At 44.2% G+C, this 26,126-nt stretch overlaps 1 protein-coding gene across 2 annotated transcripts in view; it reads right to left on the reverse strand.

Moving 5' to 3' along the window:
* Nucleotides 1-21,691, reverse strand: part of fh (fumarate hydratase) — a 37,317-nt gene extending 15,626 nt beyond the window's left edge. Inside the window, exons 1-5 of one of the 2 annotated variants that reach the window (XM_070889306.1) lie at nucleotides 21,511-21,587; nucleotides 18,820-19,260; nucleotides 11,039-11,173; nucleotides 6,398-6,508; nucleotides 316-492 (exon numbers count right to left, since the gene is read on the reverse strand). In XM_070889306.1, the coding sequence (XP_070745407.1) occupies nucleotides 316-492; nucleotides 6,398-6,508; nucleotides 11,039-11,173; nucleotides 18,820-18,894 (498 nt within the window). In that variant the 5' untranslated portion in view covers nucleotides 18,895-19,260; nucleotides 21,511-21,587. Of the gene's footprint in view, nucleotides 1-315; nucleotides 493-6,397; nucleotides 6,509-11,038; nucleotides 11,174-18,819; nucleotides 19,261-21,510 lie in introns of both variants that reach the window. The other variant, XM_070889305.1, reaches the window with a different exon arrangement.
* Between the last annotated feature and the right edge of the window lie 4,435 nt (nucleotides 21,692-26,126).

Here is a 26,126-nt window from a genome sequence, read left to right on the forward strand (position 1 = left end):
GTACTGAACTTAGAATCAATAAATGCACCATCAATATAAAATTATTTTTTACAAGCTGCATTTTAAAACAACTTAAAACTATGGACCACATGCAAAATTTCAACTTTGTTTTTAAATAACTGCAAATCAAATTAAAATTAAACCTTTTAGTGCATTTCTGAAAGATATACATTTCCTGTTACGTACGAGAAAACAAATGATGTTCACACAGAACAAAGATAAAACTGCAAATCACCATTGCTCTTTCCCTGGACCATGAAAGGGTAAAAGAGGTTTTAAACGTCAAGGGGACAGAACTGAGGCCTAGACCAGTACCTGGCTCTTGTTTACATGATCATTGGGATGTACAGGATCCTTGCTGCCCAGTTTACCTCCAAGAATCTGAATTGCCCTGTTGCTGATCACTTCATTCACATTCATGTTAGTTTGTGTTCCAGAACCTGTCTGCCATACCACCAGCGGAAAGTGATCATCCAACTTCCCAGCAATCACCTGCGCAATAAACACATAGCAAACCTCATTTTCAAATCCTTGCACCGCGGACATGACAGCACCAACTTTTATTCACTTTTACTGTCAAAGAAAAACAGAAACAGAATAAATTAGTTCTTGAGATAATAATACACAACGTATAGGATGATGCACGAGTCAAAGAATATTGGGGTTGGTAAGTGGAATGGTAAAGTTTTGTTGTGCTATAATAATCGAACACTGATATTTCGTGGTATTAATCAAACTTCTTTAATAAACTAAGTTATGCAATTGTAACTTACTGACTCCACTGGACCAGCACTGCAAAGTACTGCTATACAGTAGCAAAACACCACCCATTGGCTAGAGGGCAGAGTTAGCTAAAGTAGACTGGGAACACAGACTAAACGGCGGCACAATTGAGGAACAGTGGAGGACTTTTAAGAAGCTCTTTCATAGTGCTCAACAAAAATATATTCCAGTGAAAAAGAAGGGCGGTAAGAGAAGGGATAACCAGCCGTGGATAACCAAGGAAATAAAGGAGAGTATCAAATTAAAAACCAATGCGTATAAGGTGGCCAAGGTTAGTGGGAAACTAGAAGATTGGGAAAATTTTAAACGACAGCAAAGAATGACTAAGAAAGCAATAAAGAAAGGAAAGATAGATTACGAAAGTAAACTTGCGCAAAACATAAAAACAGATAGTAAAAGCTTTTACCGATATATAAAACGGAAGAGAGTGACTAAAGTAAATGTTGGTCCTTCAGAAGGTGAGAAGGGGGATTTAATAATGGGAAATGTGGAAATGGCTGAGACCTTAAACAATTATTTTGCTTCGGTCTTCACAGTGGAAGACACAAAAACCATGCCAAAAATTGCTGGTCACGGGAATGTGGGAAGGGAGGACCTTAAGACAATCACTATCACTAGGGAGGTAGTGCTGGACAGGCTAATGGGACTCAAGGTAGACAAGTCCCCTGGTCCTGATGAAATGCATCCCAGGGTATTAAAAGAAATGGCGGAAGTTATAGCAGATGTATTCGTTATAATCTACCAAAATTCTCTGGACTCTGGGGAGGTGCCATCGGATTGGAAAGCAGCTAATGTAACGCCTCTGTTTAAAAAAGGGGGCAGACAAAAGGCAGGTAACTATAGACCGGTTAGTTTAACATCTGTAGTGGGGAAAATGCTTGAAGCTATCATTAAGGAAGAAATAGCGGGACATCTAGATAGGAATAGTGCAATCAAGCAGAAGCAACATGGATTCATGAAGGGGAAGTCATGTTTAACTAATTTACTGGAATTCTTTGAGGATATAACGAGCATGGTGGATGGAGGTGTACCGATGGATATGGTGTATTTAGATTTCCAAAAAGCATTCGATAAGGTGCCACACAAAATGTTACTGCAGAAGATAAAGGTACGCGGAATCAGAGGAAATGTATCAGCATGGGTCGAGAATTGGCTGGCTAACAGAAAGCAGAGAGTCGGGATAAATGGGTCCTTTTCAGGTTGGAAATCGGTGGTTAGTGGTGTGCCACAGGGATCGGTGCTGGGACCACAACTGTTTACAATATACATCGATGACCTGGAAGAGGGGACAGAGTGTAGTGTAACAAAATTTGCAGATGACACAAAGATTAGTGGGAAAGCGGGTTGTGTAGAGGACACAGAGAGGCTGCAAAGAGATTGAGATAGGTTAAGCGAATGGGCTAAGGTTTGGCAGATGGGATACAATGTTGGAAAATGTGAGGTCATCCACCTTGGAAAAAAAAAAACAGTAAAAGGGAATATTATTTGAATGGGGAGAAATTACAACATGCTGCAGTGCAGAGGGACCTGGGGGTCCTTGTGCATGAATCCCAAAAAGTTAGTTTGCAGGTGCAGCAGGTAATCAGGAAGGCGAATGCAATGTTGGCCTTCATTGCGAGAGGGATGGAGTATAAAAGCAGGGAGGTCCTGCTACAACTGTACAGGGTATTGGTGAGGCCGCACCTGGAGTACTGCGTGCAGTTTTGGTCACCTTACTTAAGGAAGGATATACTAGCCTTGGAGGGGGTACAGAGACGATTCACTAGGCTGATTCCGGAGATGATGGGGGTTACCTTATGATGATAGATTGATTAGACCGGGTCTTTACTCGTTGGGAGTTCAGAAGGATGAGACATAGAAACATTTAAAATAATGAAAGGGATAGACAAGATAGAGGCAGAGTGGTTGTTTTCACTGGTCGGGGAGACTAGAACTAGGGGGCACAGCCTCAAAATACGGGGGAGCCAATTTAAAACCGAGCTGAGAAGGAATTTCTTCTCCCAGAGGGTTGTGAATCTGTGGAATTCTCTGCCCAAGGAAGCAGTTGAGGCTAGCTCATTGAATGTATTCAAATCACAGATTGATAGATTTTTAACCAATAAGGGAATTAAGGGTTATGGGGAGCGGGCGGGTAAGTGGAGCTGAGTCCACGGCCAGATCAGCCATGATCTTTTTGAATGGCGGAGCAGGCTCGAGGGGCTAGATGGCCTACTCCTGTTCCTAATTTTTATGTTCTTATGTTGTGTAGATTACAGTATTACAACAAATACTACTGGGAATTTTCCAAAAGGGAGGGGAAAGGGAGTAAAATTGAGATTTTAGGGGGAAAAAAAATATGTTCATAATTACACTCATCTTTGATTCTTAAAATACTACATTTTGCTCTAGCTGTGCTACCATGAACCAATTATTATCTTCTCCTATGAGATTTGTAGTATTGGGAATTTTTCTTGGGAGGGCAGGCAGAAAAAGAATGGTGGGGGGGGCGGGGGCGAGAGATTGCATAGAATAACATTAAAATTACAACACAGAAATAGGCCTATAGGCAGAACCAGTCCTCGGGGCCGAAATTGGTGAAGGCCAAGGCCTGCCCAAAGGACCGCCGATGGCCGAGAGACTGGGCGGTACTTTGCCTGGAAGATTCCTATAAAAGAGGTGGCAATACCGCCCGGCGGCTTATGCCGTCAATCTGGGCGGCAGCAGGCGGGAGCTGTCAATCTCGGCGGCAAAGGCTTTTGCCACCCAAATGCCGCCGAGGATGGAGTTGGGTCCAGGGAGGGTGGAAGACCTGAAAATAAAAATCATAGGAAACAAAAAAAAGACACCGGAACACCTTCAGGGGACTCCATCCAAGTAAGTCGCTGTAAAAAAAAAAGTTTCAATATTTTCATTAACCTTTTTTTCCCCCTTCTTCGTACTTACCGTCGGGGTTAGAACAGCCTCCTCGTGGCGAACCTCCTCCCCCCCCACCGCTGGCGCCGACTCCCGCCCGCACCAATCTGGCAGCTCGGCGGGAGGAAGGCCACTTGCGCTATTGGCCACCAGAGGGCGTCAGCGGGCGGTTCCCGGCGGTACACACCACCCACCCGCTCCAGCCCAGGTGGAAAATGGCGAGAAGAAAACGGCAGCAAAACTTGGTGTCAGCTGGCGGCAGCAGGCAGTTAGGCCACCAACATCGGGACCCATGTGTTTATGCTCCACAATTGCAGCAGGAAATGGACATATTCATTGCTTCTTTGAGACTATAATATCTGGACCAGTGACTTGGAAGTCAGTACGAGTAGTTTCCAGTGTGCACTGAATGCTGGGGCTAATTTCCAATGAAATATAAACCCAAAACTCCAAAACACCTATTACACAAATTTAATATTTTCAAGGAATGTGATTCATGTGTTTCTGAAAATATTGTCGCAAGGATTGCAGAGTGACTTGATTAGCATTACAACACCTAAACACAAAAGATTTCAAGGTCTTTTTAATAAGAGTGGAATTATCAACACTTTTTGCCAGAATAATATAATCAATGTTTTCTTTACTCGGTCCTTTGGCTCCAGCAAGGCACTACATTGACATTAGTTGTGATACGGATGAAAACTTATGTTGCAATTGTGTTCTGTATCTTTTCTTGGTAATGTAATTTTCTGAAATTCATGTTTAGTGAGCCAGAACGGCAATGAAAAATAATTTGTATTATCAACGGTCTGATTTAATCTGATCATATACAGCGACAAACCAAGCTGCTCCGAAAAGGCCCCCCTCTCTGAGGGAAGGAGGCACAAACAAAGTGGCCTTCATGCGGTGGAAAAATCACAGTTGTTGTAATAAGTAATAACTTATTGATCTTCAGATTTTTTTATTCAAGGATAGAAGCCGTATTTTGAACAGAAAGTGCTTTGCCTATTTCCTTTCTAACAATAAATACTACAGGTTAAGCCCACTGTGAGGGTTCCCCACCCCAATACAATGAAAATTGGACCTATGCACACACACAACAGGAGGTTGTTGGTGGAGGGAGGGGGAGTGGGGAGAAGGTGAAGATACCACTATTTGCTATTCATAACAAAATTGGAAATGGGTGTAGAAACACATATAACCCCACCCCCCCCACCCCACCCATACTATTAAAATGATGTATTTGAGATTTATTATACATTAAATTCAGTTCAATTAAGTTAAAACAGTGACTACACTGTAAAACGCTTCGAGACGTCCGGTCGTCGTGAAAAGCGCTATATAAATGCAAGTCTTTCTTTTTCTTTTTTTCCATTGAAAGCTTCTATGTCAACCTCCTCTGAAGAGATTCCATTATAAAAGTATCCACATTTACCTGCAATAGTTATACCTGTAGGATTTATAAAAGTAAAGGTGGATGCAGAGAGGAATTTCCACTCACGGGGGAAACTAAAACTAGGGGGCAAAATCTCAGAATAAGGGGCCGCCCATTTAAAACTGAGATGAGGAGGAATTTCTTCTCTCAGAGGGTTGTAAATCTGTGGAATTCTCTGCCCCAGAGAGCTGTGGAGGCTGGGTCATTGAATATATTTAAGGCGGAGATCGACAGATTTTTGAGCGATTAGGTAATAAAGGGTTATGGGGAGCAGGCAGGGAAGTGGGTCCATGATCAGATCAGCCATGATCTTATTAAATGGCGGAGCAGGATCGAAGGGTCAAATGGCCTACTCTTGCTGCTAGTTCTTCTGGTATCACAACGTCACTGTCACATAATGCCTAATAATACACAACCTGCTGAGTATTTCCAGCATTTTCTGTTTTTATTTCAGATTCCAGCATTTGCAGTATTTTGTGTTTAATTCACTGCCACTTCTCTTCTAGGAATGCCCACCTTGAAGAAGTTCTGCTCTTCCCTTAGACAGGATTTCTGTTTGTTTCTTTTGCTTTGTTTCCCTTCTTGTGTTTCATCTTAACTTGTCCCATTACCATCTCATTTAGCCTTACAGCATAATCCCTTTTGTCCCTTAATCTCTTCTGCCTCCCACCCGATCACAGACCTTCCCTTGTGTCCTTTCCTCCTCTCCCCCCTTTCCCTGCCCCTCCACTTGCTTAAAAACCTGTTAAATCTCTAACTTTTCCTAGTTCTGCCGACCTGAAACTTTAACTGTTTCTCGCTCCACAGATGCTGCCTGTCCTGCTGAGTATTTCCAGTATTTCCTATCACACAATACCTGTTGTTTTATAGTGAAAGTATAGTTTAAAATAAACAGCTTTGAGTCAGTATGCAATTACACAATCTGACCAACGGGCATCACTGTAGAGCAGCTGAATTTCTCAGCCTCTGGTAAGTCAGCCATCTTGGTAAAGGTAAGTAACAAAGAAAGAACTAACGGTTAACTTTTCCTTTTAATCTATTTTTAAAGTTTTTCCCCCTTATAAGTTTCCTGGAGCTCCAACAATGCCATTCCCCCTCTCCCCTGGACATTTTAGATTCCCCCGATCCTGCAGCTGCCATTGACCATGGCTATTAAGGCTGCTTTCTCTCATCCCAACCAGCTGCTCCTGTCTTTTCTCCCTGCCTCCTGATTCAGCTATCTTGGCTTATACCTCAGAATGCACCATGACACAAATTATAAACCATTACCCTTCAGGCTGTTCATACCTCGTTTGCTGCCTTCGCAATACTATCTGCAATCTTCGCATCCAAACCATATTCCACGTTCACTTCTGCAGCAGCTCGCTTCAGAATGCCAAAGGCTTTTATCACTTGGATCTGTGAACAAAAACAAAGATGAAGCAACATGAAACATCTCTCTCTCCTTCACAGAAGGCTTTTATTAAAATAATGTGCCTGGAAAGTGCATGTTGATTGGATTAGTAAAGAATGTAATTTCCTCCTGGTTTAGTTTTAGTTTAGTGACAGATGATCTGTTATCTATTTCACTTATGGCTGTTATTCAAACAGAACCAGTTGAATGCTACAGTTGGGGGAACTGCAATTACACTGCTCACTTGCATCCCTGTGCATTGGGGAAAGACGGAGTCCAAATGTGCTTACTGAATCACACACAAAATCATACCTGCTGGGCTCCAACAACTAGTAAAACTTCCAACAATTCATTGATGGCACAGTCAGCTCTTTTCAGTCGTCAGAAATTGAACAGCATTAAAAAAAAATTAAAGGGTTTTCCAGATTTAAACAAGTTTAAATCTGCTGGTTAATTTATGAAAGGGAAATCATGCTTGACAAATCTAGAATTTTTTGAAGATGTAACTCGTAGAGTGGACAAGAGAGAACCAATGAATGTGGTGTATTTGGACTTTCAAAAGGCTTTTGACAAGGTCCCACAAGAGATTAGTGTGCAAAATTAAAACACATGGTATTGGGGGTAATGTATTGACGTGGATAGAGAACTGGTTGGCAGACAGGAAGCAAAGAGCAGGAATAAACGGGTCCTTTTCAGAATGGCAGGCAATGACTAGTGGGGTGCTGCAAGGTTCAGTGCTGGGACCCCAGCTACTTACAATATACATTAATGATGATTTAACAAGAATTGAATGTAATATCTCCATGTTGGCAGATGACACTAAGCTGGGTGGCAGTGAGAGCTGTGAGGAAGATGCTAAGAGGCTGCAGGGTGACTTGGACAGGTTAGATGAGTGGGTAAATGCACAGTAGATGCAGTATAATGTGGATAAATGTGACGTTATCCATTTTGGTGGCAAAAACAGGAAGGCAGATTATCTGAATGGTGACAGATTAGGAAAAGGGGAGGTGCAACGAGACCTGGGTGTCATGGTACATCAGTCATTAAAAGTTGGCATGCAGGTTCAGCAGGCGGTGAAGGCGGCAAATGGCATGTTGGTCTTCATAGCAAGAGGATTTGAGTATAGGAGCAGGGAGGTCTTACGGCAGTTGTACAGGGCCTTGGTGAGGCCACACCTTGAATATTGTGTTCAGTTTTGGTCTCCTAATCTGAGGAAGGACATTCTTGCTATTGAGGGAGTGCAGTGAAGGTTCACCAGACTGATTCTCGGGATGGCAAGACTGACATATGAAGAAAGACTGGATCGATTAGGCTTATATTCACTGGAATTTAGAAGAATGAGAGGGGAGCTCATAAAAACATGTAAAATTCTGACGGGATTGGACAGGTAAGATGCAGGAAGAATGTTCCCGATGTTGCGGAAGTCCAGAACCAGGGGTCACAATCTAAGGATAAGGGGTAAGCCATTTAGGACCAAGATGAGGAGAAACTTCTTCACTCAGAGAATTATGAACCTGTGGAATTCTCTACCACAGAAAGTTGAGGCCAGTTCGTTAGATATATTCAAAAAGGAGTTAGATGTGGCCCTTACGGCTAAAGGGATCAAGGGGTGTGGAGAGAAAGCAGGAATGGGGTACTTAAGTTGCATGATCAGCCATGATCATATTGAATGGTGGTGCAGGCTTGAAGGGCCGAATGGCCTACTTCTGCACCTATTTTCTATGTTTTAGATGATTTCAAAAAGCTAATATACACTTCAAAGAGCAGGGGATTTCTCCCGGTGGCCTGGCCGACATTCACCCCTAAACCAACATGGTTAAAACGCTATTTGGCCATTTCTGTGCGCAAATTGGCTTCCACATGTGCCTATAAAACAGTGACTAGACTTCAAAAGTAATTCATTGGCCGTCAAGTACTTTGGGACATGCTGAGAAATGAAGATTCTTTCTTTCTTTGAAGTGCTGCAAATCAGTGCACGTCTGCGCTGCTTGTGAGTAGATGATCAAAAAAAGGACCATGGACCATCACTGCCACGAGAATAAATGTGGCAGAATTTCCAAGTTGAAGGACCAAATTCAGCAGCAAGAAAAAGAAATGCACAACAGCCCTCGTACCTCAAGATAATTACAGATAAGGAAGGTAATTCAGCCCATCCATCCAGAATGAACCTAAATTTCCTACCACTGCAGTACTGAGCAGTGGATTCGGTGAAGCACCACAGAGTGCTGAGACGTGGGGCTGTACCTGTGGTCGATGTTCCCTGTAGGCTGCACTTTGTTCAGTGTAGCCTATTTATTTTAATGCACGGTTCCTTTAAAGTTCTGCGCTGCGCAATATTTACAATGTAAAAGCAGGTGAGCGGCCTGCACGGGATTTTTGAAATTACTGCGCAGCCGCGTCCCTTCGGGGGAACCTCGCACCACCGGGTTCTCAATCTCGGACACGTGAAGTACAATTTATGCAGATTTTATACTGTGTGCTTCACTGCATTTTTATTTCAGACTGTCATGCACTAATACCATTTATACTGTAAAACGGGTTTTATCTTGTGATCTATTTTTTAGTGGGAAGAAAATTGTTATACAAGATCTCTTGAAAATTCTACAATTATTTGCATTTAAAAAAAAAATTAAAATGATTCTCAATCAGCATTACAGGTTATACTTCTCCAGTCCGGGACTCTTTAGTCCGGAAACATCCCTGGTCCGGCCTGGGTGGCGTCCATTGTGTTAAATGTATGTGTGATGCATTTTGGATGACAAATCCTGACCGCCTTGCCCTGGCCAGCTGGAGGTTTTACACACTGGCTGGTGCTGCAGTTTGACACGTACTCCTCGCTGCTGAGGCCGCCTCTCCTTGCCTGATTGGTGGCAGGCGCGCATGCTCTGAAGGCTGCAGCGCCGGCTGAGCCGACATTTTCTCCTCCCCCGGGGGGTTATTGTGTGCGCGCGTGTGTGTGTGTGTCTTGGTGCAAGGAGGCTGCCGCTTCCACCAGTCAGGCTCTGCTCACGGCTTACACGAACTGGCGCCGGGAGTAGGATCATGGGTAAAGGTCAGCGTGTCTCCTTGACTTTATCCTCCACTTTATCTCCGATTTTTGTTGTGTGTAGGTATGTTTTTTTTGAGGTGTTGGTGTTCATTGAGTTAAGCGGGCCGGGCAAGGAAAGAGAATGGAAGGGCAGGTGAGTGACTGAGGCGCCGAAGCTGGGCCTGAGAATTTTTTTTTAAAAAGTGTGATTCTGGATGACTAAATACTGCACAGTAAGTTTCTGTGCAGCGCATGTGCAGAACATGTACGGGTTGTTGTCAGCAGCGTCGTCATCAGTTGACCTCCCGTGGTTTGGAAAATTCTCTGATCCGGCACCAGTCAGGTCCCAAGGGTGCCTGACCAGAGAGGTCTAACTGTATTTTGATTAACACTTATGCGGAATGATTTGCCTGCACAGTCGCCATGAAAACTAAGTCAATTTCAGTGCCACATCACTATCTTTGGTGCATCAGTGATAAAAATGCTGGTCAACAATCCTCTCTTTTTGTAAAAAAAAAAGGCATTTAATTACAGTGACCCTCAATTTGCAGTCGGAGGCTTCCCGCGGAGAAATGCCTCTGATCCGCAAATAAAATTCCTGAGAACCTGGTGGTCTGGAAGGTACGGTGATTCGCAGCCCTGGGCCTCTCCGGGTACCCACGGGTAGAGGCCCATATATCCCAGCGGCGCACAAAGCTCGCGAGCGTCCTTGGGATCACATGGACCAGCCCAACCAATAAAAGGAGGAAATCCCCATTCATGCTTATGGGGAAACGGAATCCCGTATGAATGGGATTAACCCAAAAATACCTCTGCACTTCAAAATAAAACCCATCACATATTTAAAATTAATTAAAATGACATTTAAATAAATAGTTTATTTAATTTTTTGAAAAATAAATATACATGTTTTAAAGGGGCTAAAAATAAACTCATCTTATTTCATAGGTTTTTTTAATGTATAAATTATTGATAAATTTTATTTTTCTGCTTTTTTAAACTCTTACGCTGGTAAAAGCAGTGAATTTCACAGATAGGGCAAATAGCCCAACTCTGCGCACATGGATACCCTTTTCCTGGGGCTTTGTACAATCAAGTTCTGGGTTTTCACGTATGCGCTTTGTGCGCAAAAACCCGGAACATGCACGCCCGTGCGCACATTGTACACACCCGTAGGGGCCGCAAATTCTGGCCCACTATGTCGTTGGAAAAATTGTCTCACCAAGATGTCAGTTTCAATTCCCAAGATTTTTGCCTGAAGCTGCAATGACGCGATCCTGCTATTTTCTTTAAATCAGTTATAATCCCGACCAATTAGTGCACGTCCAGAGGAGAACAACAAAGCAACCATTTTCCTGACCTTTTCACCAAGTGAATTAGAAAAAAAAATAAAATAAAATTTCACTGCAATAGGAGGTGGGACAAGGAATGTGGGGAAAAATTATGACGCTTAAAAAAATCAGTTGTCATCTGATTCTTTAAAATTAAAACTTTGCCAATTACTTACTGGCATCCTCTCAGATTCCCCTCCGATTTTAAAGTTCATCATTGATCGGACTGTCTGAGCTCCATAGTACTTGTTATTTGGCACCTTCAGCTCACCAAAGGTATCATATTCAATTCTGTAGCCTTCAGAGCTTTCCTGGGAAAACAAACAGAATGTCAATTGTTTCAGTCTCTTCAGTAAATCGCATAAAAATGTTGTGTGCCATTTCCAAATTAAATCTAAAACTCCATTAGGAGGTGAAGCAGGCCTAGAAATCATGAACAAAAATTAAACAATCTTTTTAAATCTTCAATCGATTGCGAACATTGTCTGTTTAGAGAAAGTGGTTTCCCTCTCCACACAAACAACAACTTGCATTTATGTAGTGCCTTTAACATAGTAAGACACCCCAAGGCGCTTCACAGGAGCGTTATATGACACCGAGCCACATAAGCTGATATTAGGACAGGTGACCAAAGGCTTGGTTAGAGGGAGGAGTGTTTTAAAGGAGATGAGGCAGAGAGGTAGAGGGGTTTGGGGAGGGAATTCCAGTACAGACGTGTCTGGCAGTAATTAACAAAATTAGGGTAACATTGCACCTTAGAATGGCCGTTTTCAATCGTTCCCTCCCCCCAAAGAGTTTAAATATTATTACTACTGTGCCCGCTAACATTTTGGAGTGTCTGAACCAGTACTCATTTTGCCACGGTTTAATTGGATCTTTATGAGCACTTGTTATGTGAAATAAATAATTCCTAAACATCAGTTGGAGCTTTTCAGTGACATCACAATACTTAAATATTTCACTGAAAATAGGCATATGCGTAATTAAATATTTGAAAAATTAAAAATACATATGGATTGGAGGAAACAACTTTTTCAAACTGCTTCAGTGTGAGCTTTAAAGGGCAAAACATGGCACCTGCTGTTCTTTATCATGACCTTAAAACGAATAGGTGTAGAATTGTGTGACTGCTGACCAAGCAGAATGATGTTTTTTGCTGAAATTGAACCTTTGAGATGGTTCAATGACAGCAGTGCTAAGCAAATCTATTGGACCAATTTCTGACCTGCTGCATGATTATAGTAAATAAGTAGCTCTCAAATATGGATGTTGCAATCTTGAATCAAATGCAGACCCACGGTCAAGCATTAATCCCAGCACAACTGGATGCCCATCGCAGTTCAGATAATAAAGTGCCACTGTATTGCATAAAGATATACCCAATTCCAGTGCGATGCAAACCAAAACCCCAATTTGGTTAGCTCCACATGACATTAAAAAACAGCGGAGTGCATTGGACAGGCTGTGGAGCCTGACAACATCCTGGCAGGAGGGCTGAAGCCTGTGTGCCAGAGCTAACTGCTCCCCTAGCCAAGTCAGCTATGACACTGGATGCTCATAGTCCAGCAGGTCCTGGAGTTATTAGGTTTTCTTTGCCATCTCCAGAACAGGCATGACTCAAAACATTGAAGACTAACCTTCAATGATCTCTGTGTCCTGGAAATAAATATCCTCTTGTACATTCCCTCCATTTCCCTCAATCCACAGCATACTGCAGAAAAAAAACAAAATCACTTGCTGGCTCACAAAAGCTGTTGTCTTTGACTTGCTTGGATCAGCTTCAAGCTCTTCTTTACAGGTTGAACCCATTGTTCCAACTCAATGTCCAGATCCAACATCTCCACTTCACGGTATGACTGCTAGTCCTTCTTAGGCAGTCCTTCAGAGTCGAGGTTGACTTACTTCCACACTAAAAATGAGCTCTCATGTGACTGATGAGTCCTATGTGGGACCTAGTTTCGGTCACACGTGGGGCAGAAGATGGTTGAAGGAACGGGTGAGTGGGGTGCTTGGGTTGTCATTCGCTCCTTCCGCTGTTTACGCTTGGCTTCAGCTTGCTCTCAGCAAGGTGTTCGGCACCTTCGCGAATGCTTTTCCTCCACTTTGAGCAGTCTTGGGCCAGGGATTCCCAGGTATCGGTGGGGATGTTGCACTTTTTCAAGGAGGCTTTGAGGGTGTCCTTGAAGCATTTCCTCTGCCCACCTGGGACTCGCTTGCCATGTCGGAGCTCAGAGTAGAGCGCTTGTTTTGGGAGTCTCATGTCAGGCATGTGGACGACATGGCCCGCCCAACGGAGTTGGCCGAGCATGGTCAGTGCTTCAATGCTGGGGATGTTGGCCTGAACGAGAACACCGGCGTTGGTGCGCCTATCCTGCCAATGGATCTGTAGGATCTTGTGGAGGCAGCGGTGGTGGTACTTCTCCAGTGCTTTGAGGTGCCTGCTGTACATAGTCCATGTCTCTGAAGCATATAGGAGTGCGGGCATCACTCCTGCTCTGTATACCATGAGCTTGGTGCCGGGTTTGAGGTCCTGGTCTTCAGGCAACTGAAGGCTGCACTGGCACACTGAAGGCGGTGTTGGACTTAGTCATCGACATCTGCCCTTGTTGACAGTAGGCTCCCAAGGTATGGAAAATGGTCCATGTTGTCCAAGGCCACGTCGTGGATTTTGATCATTGGGAAGCAGTGCTGCGTGCGGGGGCAGGTTGGTAGAGGACCTTTGTCTCATGGATGTTTAGTGTACGGTCTATGCTCTCATACGCGTCGGTGAAGGTGGTAACGATGCTTTGGAGTTCGGCCTCTGAGTGTGCGCAGAGGCAGGCATCGTCTGTGTACAGTATTCAATGACAGAAGATGGGACGGCCTTGGATCTGGCCTGGAGGCGACGGAGGTTGAACGGTTTTCCGTTTGTTCTGTAGATTAGCTCCACTCCAGCTTACTGAGGGTGTGATGGAGCATTGCAGCAAGGAAGATCGAGAAGAGCGTTGGTGCAATGACAGAGCCCTGCTTGACCCCAGTCCGAACGTGGAATGGGCCTGCGGGGGATGCGTTGGACAGGATCATGGCATGCCTGTTATCGTGCAGCAGGCGGAGAATGGCAACCAAACTTTTGGGGCCTGCCGAATTTAAGGGGGACACTCCATAATCCCTCACAGTTGACAGTGTCGAAGGCCTTTGTGAAGAAGGCCATGTACAGGGGTTGGTGCTATTTCCTGCATTTCTCTTGAATTTGCCGTGCGGTGAAGATCATGTCCATTCTGCCCCTTAGTGGGCGGAATCGGCATTGCGACTCTGGGAGGAGCTCTTCCGCCACTGGGAGAAGGCGATTGAGGAGGATTCTTGCGATGACTTTCCCTGTGGCAGACAGCAGAGCAATTCCTCTGTAGTTACCACAATCGGACTTGTCGCCTTTCTTGAAGGTGGTCACTATTTCGCATCTGAGGTCCTATGGCATGCTCTCCTCCTTCCAGATGAGAGAAATGAGATTGTCTATTCGCGCCAAAAGTGCTTCTCCGCCATGTTTTAGTGCTTCGGCAGAGATTCCATCTGTTCCTGAAGCCTTGTTGTTTTTCAGTTGTCGGATGGCCTTTTCTACCTCATAAGAACGTAAGAAATAGGAGGAGTAGTAGGCCATACATCCCCTCGAGCCTGCTCCACCATTTAATATGATCATGGCTGATCTGATCATGGACTCAGGTCCACTTCCCTGCCCGCTCCCCATAAACCCTTATTCCCTTAGCGGTTAAGAAACTGTATTTCTGTCTTAAATTTATTCATTGTCCCAGTTTCCACAGCTCTCTGAGACAGTGAATTCCACAGATTTACAACCCTCAGAAGAAATTCTCTATCGTGCCGGGCTGGGGTTGTGCTGAGATGGTGCCGGGCTGGGGTTGTGCTGAGATGGTTAGCGGGTAGCATGCTGTGGGGTGAAGTCGAGGACACTCACATCGAAGACAGAATCTCCGTTGAGGGGATCTTCGAAGTGCTCCTTCCAGCGAGCACTGACTGCATCTCTCTCCTTGATAAATACCTCTCCGTCCTTGGTCAGCAGTGGGGTCGGACCTTGGGCCGTAGGTGGTCTTGACTACGCTAAATAATCCACGCACGTCGTGGTTGTTGGCTAGCCGCTGGATCTCCTACCCTTTCTCCACCCACCATCTGTTCTTTAGGTCGCGAGTTTTTTGTTGAGCCCAGGAGAGGCGCGAGTTCGGGGCCCAGAAGAGGCGAGCGCCCAGGGGCAGCACGGGCCAGCCCACACTGCGATAGGTGTGCGCACTAGGTCCGTGCAGCAGAGCAGGTCTCCAGTTGTCTTGGTTAACCCTTGCTACTGGGCCAAGACTTAGCTCGGTCAAGCCCGTGTGGTGGCTGGTGTGCAATGGTCACCACAGGTTAAAAAAAATCCAAGTACAGGCATCTTCCACCCTTCAAGATTTAGTTCGGACCTGGAATTTTAGGTCCATCATTGAAACACCTGTGAAAGCAAGTCATTCTCGATTCGAGGGACTGCCTATGATTGATTGATTGATTGATGATTTTTGTTGGACCTTCAGATGTCTGTAGAGCTGCTTTCTTGCTCTTGAGTTGTGTTGCTGTTTCCAGTCCAAGAATGCCTTATGCTTGCGGCTTATTAGCTCCTGGTCGTTCACGTCGAACCAGTTTTGGTGTTTCTTGGTCGAGTGACAGATGCTAATTATGGAGGCCTCGAGGGCAGACCAGTCACTGAGGACACTGTCTCTGGGTCACTGGGAGTCGTCAGGTTGGTAGCGAGGCGATGGCTGAACAGGGTCTTCTTCGAGTGCTCCAATGTTGATTTTCCTGCGGCATTGTTTCTGTTGCCGTCGCTGTTTTGGAACTACGTTAATGCCGATGACAGAGCAGTGATGGTGGTCCGTCCAGCAGTCGTCAGCTCCTGTCATGGCACGGGTGACGCGCACGTCCTTATGGTCCCTAACTCGGACAATGACATAGTCTAGCAGATGCCAGTGCTTGGAACGAGGGTGCTGCCATGAAGCCTTATACGTGTCTTTCTGATGGAACAGGGTGTTGGTTACGATAAGGCCATGTTCTAAGCATTTAGTCAGGAGGAGGCTACCCCCTCTCTGCTGATCACACCTCACCAGAGGTCAGTGTCCTTTCTAACTCTCCCCTTAAAGTCATCCAGAAGGATCAGCTTGTTGTCGGTTGGGACTCGGGATAGGTATTGTTTGAAGCTGGAGTAGAATTCCTCTTTGGTCTCGTCTGTAGCTTCCAGTGTTGGGGCGTACGTGCTGAAGACTGTACCGCACTGGTTCCAGGCTAGGGTGGTCCTAGTATAAACAGGCAGCAACCAAAGGCTCCTTTATTAATTATTAGATATTCTAATGCCCAGAAAATTCTACACTCTGAAAACTTAATGCAAAATTGCATAATTGTTGTTATCTATTGGGATAACAAGCAACAAATGCCAGTGCCTTTTGAGTAACATATGTTGAATAGCAGATTTTAAAAATAAATACTGAACATCCTTTCACTTCCACAACAGTTGCAAAAGGGCATTTCTGTGCATTTCACTCATTTATTAATTGGAATTTAAGTGTATAAAACCAAAAAACCATCCCTTAAGGGGACAGCATCTGTGGGGAGAACAAACAATCAATGCTCCAAGTGGGTACTCTTCATCAGAACTGAAAAATAAGAGACTATTATCTGTTTACTGGATTTGTTCATAGAGGAACACAGTGACAACATAAGAACATAAGAATTAGGGGGAGTTGACCATATGGCCCCTCGATAGAATCATAGAGGTTTGCAGCATGGAAGGAGGCCATTTCGGCCCATCGAGTCTGTGCCGGCCAACAAGAGGCTATCCAGCCTATTCCCATTTTCCAGCTCTAGGCCTGTAACCCTGCAGGTTACAGCACTTCAGGTGCTTTTTAAATGTGGTGAAGGTTTCTGCCTCTACCACACCCTTTCAGGCAGTGAGTTCCAGATACCCACAACCCTCTGCGTGAAGAAATTTCCCCTCAAATCCCCTCTAAACCTTCTATCAATTACTGAAATTTATGCCCCCTGGTTGTTGACCCTTTTGTTAATGGAAATAAGCCCTTTATATCCACTATATCTAGGCCCCTCCTCATTTTAAACACCTCAATGAGGTCTCCTCTCAGCCTCCTCTGTTCTAAGGAAAATAAATCCAGCCTATCTAATCTGTCCTCATAGCTTAGATTCTCCACTCCCGGCAACATCCTCGTAAATCTCCTCGGTACCCTCTCCAGTGCAATCACGTCCCTCCTGTAATGCGGTGACCAGAACTGCACGCAGTACTCCAGCTGTGGCCCAACCAGTGTTTTATACAGTTCAAGCATAACCCACCTGCTCTTGTATTCTATGCCTCGGCTAGTAAAGGCAAGCCTTCCGTCTGCCTTCTTAACCACCTTAACTACCTAGCCTGCTACTTTCAGGGATCTGTGGACATGCACTCCAAGGTCCCTTTGTTCCTCTACACTTCTCAGTATCCTACCATTTAATGTGTATTCCCTTTCCTTGTTAGCCCTCCCCATGCATTACCTCACACTTCTCTGGATTAAATTCCATTTGCCACTGTTCTGCCCACCTGACCAGTTGATTGATATCTTCCTGCAGTTCGCAGCTTTCTTCATTATCAAGCACACAGCCTATTTTAGTATCATCTGCAAACTTCTTAATCATACCCCCTATATTCAAGTCTAGATCATTGATGTACATCACAAAAAGTAAGGTACCTAGTACTGAGCCCTGCGGAGCCCCACTGGAAACATCCTTCCAGTCGCAAAAACACCCATCCACCATTACCATTTGCTTCCTGCCTCTGAGCCAATTTTGGATCCAACTTGCCACTTTGCCCTGGATCCCATGGGCTTTTACTTTTGTGACCAGACATTTTTGTGGCCACTCTTCAAACGCAACTCCATTTTCCAACCCGATCCCCATATCCCTCGATTCCCCTAGAGTCCAAGGGCTCAAGTTTCGGCTCGAGTTGCTCCTGTTTTTTTGGAGCAACTAGTTTAGAATGGAGTATCTTAGCAATTGCAATTCTCGGCATTTAGTTTGCTCTAATTCTATTGAGTTAGAATAGTTTTGTTTTCAAATTTTTTTTCAAAAGGGGGCATATCCAGCCACTTACGCCTGTTTTGTAAGTTTAGGCAGCGAAAACTTACTCCAAACTAACTTAGAATGGAATAAGTGTAGATTTTTGTACGCTCAGAAAAACCTTGCCTACACTTTATAAATTAGGCGCAGGGAACGAGAGATGGGTGGGCGGGGGGGAGAGTTTACAAGCATTAAACACTTCACTTTTACAAATAAAGAGCCATCAGCAATAATAAATGATAAATAAATCAATCACTATAATGTTTTGAAAATGATTACACCATCCCACACCATAACTATTTTTTGACGTCGTAAATCTGCTAATTAACTGTTGGCATGCCTAATCAAAACCGACTATCTCAGCCAGTTCCTCCGAAAATACGTCTTGGATTACAAGCTTACTGCTTCCTGCGTTGCTAAATCAGACGTGTTTCGGAACTGCCCCTCCTTTACCATATTGATTGCTTTTACAGAATCCTAGGTAAACTAACAAATCTACACGCAACAGGCAGGTGGAGATAAAAGCTGCATAAAGTACTTTAAAACATCCAGTAACACAGGATCTTTACACGCTCAAGTGATTTTTGTATAATTTATCAAATTATTTCAAGCTGTCTGCACAACAATACATTTTTAACTTTGTCTTTGTAAACCCCCAAATAACTGAGCCACTATGAGAAAGCTCATTGTAATTGCTTCTTCAGAAATTAATGCAAAAACACACAACTTCATGGGGTGATCGAGAACAGATACATGTTTAGGAACAAGCCCATCCCTTTTTAAATAATCTCAACCCCAGAAGCCCAGCTTTTCCCCATACCCTTCAATCATTTTCTCTTCAGAAACTTACCTTAAACTCCTTTATATTATTACTCTCTATTGCGCTCTCTCTCTCTCTCTCGAGCAACTTCTTCCACAACGTCATTACTCTTTGTGTAAATAAATGCTCACTGACTTCCCTCCTTGTTACATGATACAATAATAAGGCATGGATTCTGGATGGTGCAGGCTTGATGATTCAAATGGCCCTCTCTCATTCGAGACTTTATGTTCTTTATATTACTCCCGGCTGAACGCGGCAGGCACTGTTCGCGCAGGTCGCGGTGGGGAGCCCATTCGGCCAGGGCTAGGGATGGCGTGCTTCGGGCCCCTCCCACACAACCTGCAGAGATTCGGTGGTGAGGAGCTACTGCACGTGGGCGCACACTCTAGCATGCATGTGAAGAGGTCCCGGCGATGACCCGCCCCCGTCCCTTGTGCTGCGCCGTGCCGAGGGGCTTCATCGTTCCAGCTGCGGGGAGAATAGCAAGGTAACTTTTAGGCGCGATTTTTGTTCTAAAAAGTCGGCGCACCAGGCATGGGGGAAAATTTGGGCCCCAAAAATCTATCTATCTCAGCCTTGAATGTACTCAACAACTCAGCATCCATAGCCCTATGGGGCAGATAATTCCAAAGATTCACAACCCTCTGAGTGAAGAAATTTCTCCTCATCTCAGTCTTAAATGCCGGAACCCTTATCCTGAGACTAAGCCCCCTAGTTCTAGACTCTCCAGTCAGGGGAAACAACCTCTCAGCACCTACCCTGTCAGTTCCCCTCAGAATCTTATGTTTCAATGAGATCACCTCTGATTCTTCTAAACTCCGGATTATAGGCCCAATTTATTCAATTTCTCCTCATAGGACAACCTTCTCATCGCAGGAATTAGTCTAGTGAACCTTTGTTGCACCGCCTCGAAGGCATTTATGTCCTTCCTCAGATAAGGAGGCCAAAAATGTGCACAGTACTCCAGGTGTGGTCTCACCAAGGCCCTGTACAATTATAACAAGACTTCCTTATTCTTGTACTCCAACTCCTTGCAATAAAGGCAAACATGCCATATGACTTCCTAATTGTTTGCTATACTTGCATGCTAACTCCGTGTTTTCTGTACGAGGACACCTAAATGTAATAGTTTCTCACCATTTAAAAAATATTCTGTTTTTCTATCCTTCCTACCAAAGCGATTAGCATTGCATCGTTAATCAAGTGTTCCATTAACATTTTGTAATTTTATGTAAAGTTAAAATGACAAAATAAGAAATCCATGTTGCAAAGGTTTGCACTACAATAGCTGAAAAAGCAGCTGCAATACTCAAAGCCTTTCCCGCAGTTAACTATGTTAAATGACCATTTAGCAGACAATGCAAATCTGATAGATTGATTTTTGAACTAATTTTATAACCTGTCATCAGTTCTTCATTTCTGATTGGTGGTAGCAACACAGATCCTGGATCTGCTCCAGAAGTCAGTCTTGAGCCCACTATATATACACTGGTTCAAGCTGGCAACTCTCCAGCATTTGTGGCTGTCACTTATCTTCTCCTGGGAGGAGTCCCACCCTTTGTGCCCTGCCTTCTGTCTCGCAACACATTTCACCATTCAAACGCCTGCCTTTCCTTGACCAAGTTCTAACTTTTTTTCAAACTATCTGCCTCCATTTTGTAAAACATTGGAATATGTTACAAATATTTTGGTGCTCCAATCCTCAGGATAAAAACGTTGGTTTCAAGACAGTTATCCCTTCACAGAATGTCCTGCCAAGAGCAATGGTGGAAACAGAATCCATAACTTTAAATCAGGAAGTGAATAAATATTGTAGGTTGTAAATGTGTTTTAATTTTGTTTAATGGTTTGGGGAATGAGACTCAAGTGGATAGCACTTACAAAGAGCAGCTACGGGCACAAAAGGCTTTTTTGTAATTCTGTAAAATTTTATATAAATGTATAATTGTGATTCAGCATGAATTTTAAAAATAGTAAATATCCTTCACTCCTCCATAATAATATCCTGTAATTCTACAAATATCTATTAACAATGACACTAATTTCAGAAAACCTACTATAAAAGAAAGATGTCTGCCTGCTGTACTTTCTACATGAACTCCTTCACCGGTTCCAAAGGAGCCTTTTCCATGAACAGGAGAACGAAAGCTGCAATACATTTGCTCACAACCGGTGGGGCGGGGAAGCTAACCCGATGTTTCTGTTGTGTACAGTTCTTATTTAAAGAACGTAGATAAACAGATCTGAGGCCTGCTCTGTGCTGGATACTTCCCTGATCTATGTGCACCAGTAACAGGGAACACAGCAAACACTAGGAGCAGCAACAACAGGGGAAGGAATCTGCAATGCAAACACGAACAACAACAGCAGGGGAAGGCTGCAATGCCAGCGAGACCAAATAATTTGGGGCATTAACATGAAAATATAAAATAAAAGCAGGAGAGAAAAAAGTGCCCTCAAAGTGACCCCGATGGCTCGGCTCCAGTGACCTTGCCCAATGGAACGTGTCCCGGGCAGCGCGCGCCTCACTGTTGCAGGAACCAATAAAGTGGCAAAAGAAAAGTTGGAAAGACCAGTAACTTTTTTTTACCAGCAGAGAGCCGGCGTGTCCGCAGCAGGCCGTGTGCTGATTGCGGAGCTCAAGCCGCAGTGCGGGAGAGGCCGCTCGGTATGTGTGTGTGTCTCTCGCGGTGCATGGGTCTGTGTGGTTGCACTCACCATCCTCCTGCTGACTGCAGCAACAGCGGTCGGCTGCGGGCTTCTGCCGAACAGTTGCGAGGTCGTTGACACTTGGAGTTTGCCGTGGAACCGCTGGAGGTTCGGGAGAAAGCGGAACATGGTGAAGTGGAGGCCGGGCTGGGGAGGGACCAAGGGCAGGCTGGGGAGAGGCCGCCAGATGGAGCTGTAGACAGGGGCAAGAACACACGCAACAATCGCAATTCATCTTAGTACTGGCAGTCTTATTCAACGTCTCTAAGGGAAACCGGAAGATTTGCTTTTTTTTTAAATAAAGTTTAAAACATGATCTATTTTTTCTTGTTGAAATCTCAATTGTGTGTTTACATGTTGAAACCCGAACTTTGATATATTGCCTCACTGCAGTATTGACAAAACTCCAAAGTAAAGTTTACAAAGTCAAAATACTGCTGATGTCAATGGAACTCAGGTTTTTTTTGATATGAGACCAGGGTTACACTTTTTTCCACAGCGTTACATACATATGACATAGTATTGACAGGCCATCCGGCCCAACAGGTCCATGTCGCTGTTTATGTTCCACACCAGCCTCCTCCCACCCTTTGATTCCTGAAATGACAGGTGTATTTGTCCTCGCATTGTGCTCACATTTACTAATTATTTCTCTCAGGCTTAGCAAAGCTCAGGAAGGTTGACATGTTTGAACAATACTGGGCTATTTCTTCAATATAAGAATGTTTTATCCAAGGTGAACTTCTGGGAGATGGAAGTTTTGACCATTTGCTTCCGTTCCACGTAGATACAAGAAATACTCTCCTCAATAATGAACACAATTTCACAGTATATAATACTGTCGTCGACCTGAAACGTTAACTCTGATTCAGATGAAGGAATTGAGTGTAATATCTCCAAGTTTGCAGATGACACTAAACTGGGTGGCAGTGTGAGCTGTGAGGCGGACGCTAAAAGGCTGCAGGGTGACTTGGACAGGTTAGGTGAGTGGGCAACTGCATGGCAGATGCAGTATAATGTGGATAAATGTGAGGTTATCCACTATGGTGGCAAAAGCACGAAGGCAGAATATTAGCTGAATGGCGGCAGATTCGGAAAGAGGGAGGTGCAACGAGACCTGGGTGTCATGGTTCATCAGTCATTGAAAGTTGGCATGCAGGTACAGCAGGCGGTGAAGAAGGCAAATGGTATGTTGGCCTTCATAGCTAGGGGATTTGAGTATAGGAGCAGCGAGGTCTTACTGCAGTTGTACAGGGTCTTAGTGAGGCCTCACCTGGAATATTGTGTTCAGTTTTGGTCTCCTAATCTGAGGAAGGACATTCTTGCTATTAAGGGAGTGGAGCGAAGGTTCACCAGACTGATTCCCGGGATGGCAGGACTGACATATGAGGAGAGACTGTATCAACTGGGCCTTTATGTACTGGAGTTTAGAAGGATGAGAGGGGATCTCATAGAAACTTACAAGATTCTGTCGGGACTGGACAGGTTCGATGCGGGAAGAATGTTCCCGATGATGGGGAAGTCCAGAACCAGGGGACACAGTCTTAGGCTAAGGGGTAGGCCATTTATCCACATTATACTGCATCTGCCATGTATTTGCCCACATTATACCTAACCTGTCCAAGTCACTTGTAGCCTCTTGGCGTCCTCCTCACAGCTCACACCACCACCCAGTTTAGTGTCATCCGCAAACTTGGAGATATTACACTCTATTCCTGCATTTAAATCGTTAATGTACATTGTAAAGAGCTGGGGTCCCAGCACTGAGCCCTGCGGCACTCCACTCGTCACTGCCTGCCATTCTGAAAAGGACCCGTTTATCCCGACTCTCTGCTTCCTGTCTGCCAACCAGTTCCCTATCCACGTCAGTATATTACCCCCAATACCATGTGCTTTGATTTTGCGGGACCTTGTCAAAAGCCTTTTGAAAGTCCAAATACACCACATCCACTGGTTCTCCCTTGTCCACTCTGCTAGTTACATCCTCAAAAAATTCCAGAAGATTCGTCAAGCATGATTTCCCTTTCATAAATCCCTGCTGACTTGGTTCGATCCTGTCACTGCTTTCCAAATGCGCTGCTATTTCATCCTTAATGATTGATTCCAACATTTTCCCCACTACTGATGTCAGGCTAACCGGTCTATAATTACCCGTTTTCTCTCTCCCTTCTTTTTTAAAAAGTGGTGTTACATTAGCTACCCTCCAGTCCATAGGAACTGATCCAGAGTCGATAGACTGTTGGAAAATGATCACCAATGCATCCACTATTTCTAGGGCCACTTCCTTGAGTACTCTGGGATGCAGACTATCAGGCCCCGGGGATTTATCGGCCTTCAATCCCATCAATTTCCCCAACACAATTTCCCGCCTAATAAAGATATCCTTCAGTTCCTCCTTCTCACTAGACCCACTGTCCCCTAGTACCTTCGGAAGGTTATTTGTATCTTCCTTCGTGAAGACAGAACCAAAGTATTGGTTCAATTGGTCTGCCATTTCTTTGATCCCCACTATAAATTCACCTGAATCTGACTGCAAGGGACCTACATTTGTCTTTACTAATCTTTTTCTGTTCACATATTTATAGAAGCTTTTGCAATCAGTTTTTATATTCCCTGCAAGCTTCCTCTCATACTCTATTTTCCCCCTCCTAATTAAACCCTTAGTCCTTCTCTGTTGAATTCTAAATTTCTCCCAGTCCTCAGATTTGTTGCTTTTTCGAGCCAATTTATATGCCTCTTCCTTGGCTTTAACACTATCCTTAATTTCCTTTGTTAGCCATGGTTGAGCCACCTTCCTAGTTTTATTTTTACTTCAGGCAGGGTTGAACAATTGCTGAAGTTCATCCATATGATCTTTAAATGTTTGCCACTGCTTTTCTACCGCCAACCCTTTGAGTATCCTTTGACAGTCTATTCTAGCCAATTCACACCTCATACCGTCGAAGTTACCTTTCCTTAAGTTCAGGACCCTAGTTTCCGAATTAACTTTGTCACTCTCCATCTTAATAAGGAATTCTACCATATTATGGTCACTTTTCCCCAAGGGGCCTCGCACATCAAGATTGCTAATTAGTCCCTTCTCATTACACATCACCCAGTCTAGGATGGCCAGCTCCCTAGTTGGTTCCTCGACATATTGGTCTAGAAAACCATCCCTAATACACTCCAGGAAATCCTCCTCTACCGCATTGCTACCAGTTTGGTTCACCCAATCAATATGTAGATTAAAGTCGCCTGTGATTACTGCTGTACCTTTATTGCACACATCCCTTATTTTTTGTTTGATGCGGTCCCCAACCTCACTACTACTGTTTGGTGGTCTATACACAACTCCCACTAGTTGGGATAGCAAAGGAGCACCCAGCTCTGCAGGTTTGTTTGAGTGAGGACTGAATTGATGTGCATTGGTTCCTAACTTTTCATTCTGTTTAGTTATTTGAATGCAGCACCTCATTAAAGGTAAACACCGAGCACCTGCCAAGAGAAAGATTGGGGAATTCAACTTTTAGCCAATGACGTTTGGAGTTTGAGATTACGCACTCTCCTCCGCAATTAAAAGCGACGGGGTTGTAAATCGTAGTCAGATTCAGAGTGATCTGTGCGATTAATGTAAGGGAAATAAAATCCGTTCTGTGTCTGCAAGATGACCTCACGACCCACTTCCAGCACTTCCGATAGGGAAAAGGCGAAGAAAGTGGCGATTGTTGGCGGTGGCTTGGTAAGGTTCCGACTTTAAAAAAAATGAAAATATCTACTTGCAGTCAGTAAATGATTTCCTGCGGGTTGTGTAACTGCATTTAAGTGCTGAAGAACATGAAAACTTTAATGCCAAACTTCAACTCTACCAACACAGCACTAAACATGAACTCCGATTGAACTCCGTGGAAATCGATCTTGTACTTCAGAGCCGACCACTGTTTAGAATTAAAGTATGTACTTTGAGAAAAACTTATAAATGTTGCAAACTGCTATTGCAGTCTCAAAGGATTAAAGCATAACGCGTTGCAGAGACAACAGTTTGAAATGTGTGATTGAAAGCCTGCATTCTGAACTGCTTATCTGTTTTTTAAACTAGGAATCTTTCTCCTGTGAGTCGAGTATGATAAATGCTGCACCACAGGACCAGGACTAATAGCAATCGCACACCCAATCACAATTTTACCAGTAGTTGGATTTGAACCCACATGGACATGCTTCAACAACAACTTATATTTTATATAGTATAAAGTCCTGTCCCCTCAGTACAGATTCACACGAGGCATGTAGTGAAGTCAAGGTCACTCTGGACCTGCACCTTTATTTCACAGCTCTAGAATGCTGCACTTGCCTGAGACCTGTCCTTATATACCTGTCTCTTGCAAGTGCACCCCTGGTGATAAGGTATGCTGGTGGTTACAGGTCATATCTTATTAGTCATGTATGTATGTATGTATGTATGTTGCCAATTTAAGTTAATCTAAGGGTTAAGTCATGGCAGGAGAGCTTGGTCACATGATATGCTCCTCCTGTACCATGTGGGAACTTGGACACTTCCAGTGTCCCTGACGACTACGTGTGTGGGAATTGTATCTACCTCTAGCTCCTGACGGGCCGCGTTGCGGAATTGGAACTGAGGGTGGATTTAC

This window comes from Pristiophorus japonicus, chromosome 9 (genome assembly GCF_044704955.1).
Source record: "Pristiophorus japonicus isolate sPriJap1 chromosome 9, sPriJap1.hap1, whole genome shotgun sequence".
Taxonomy (NCBI): domain Eukaryota; kingdom Metazoa; phylum Chordata; class Chondrichthyes; family Pristiophoridae; genus Pristiophorus; species Pristiophorus japonicus.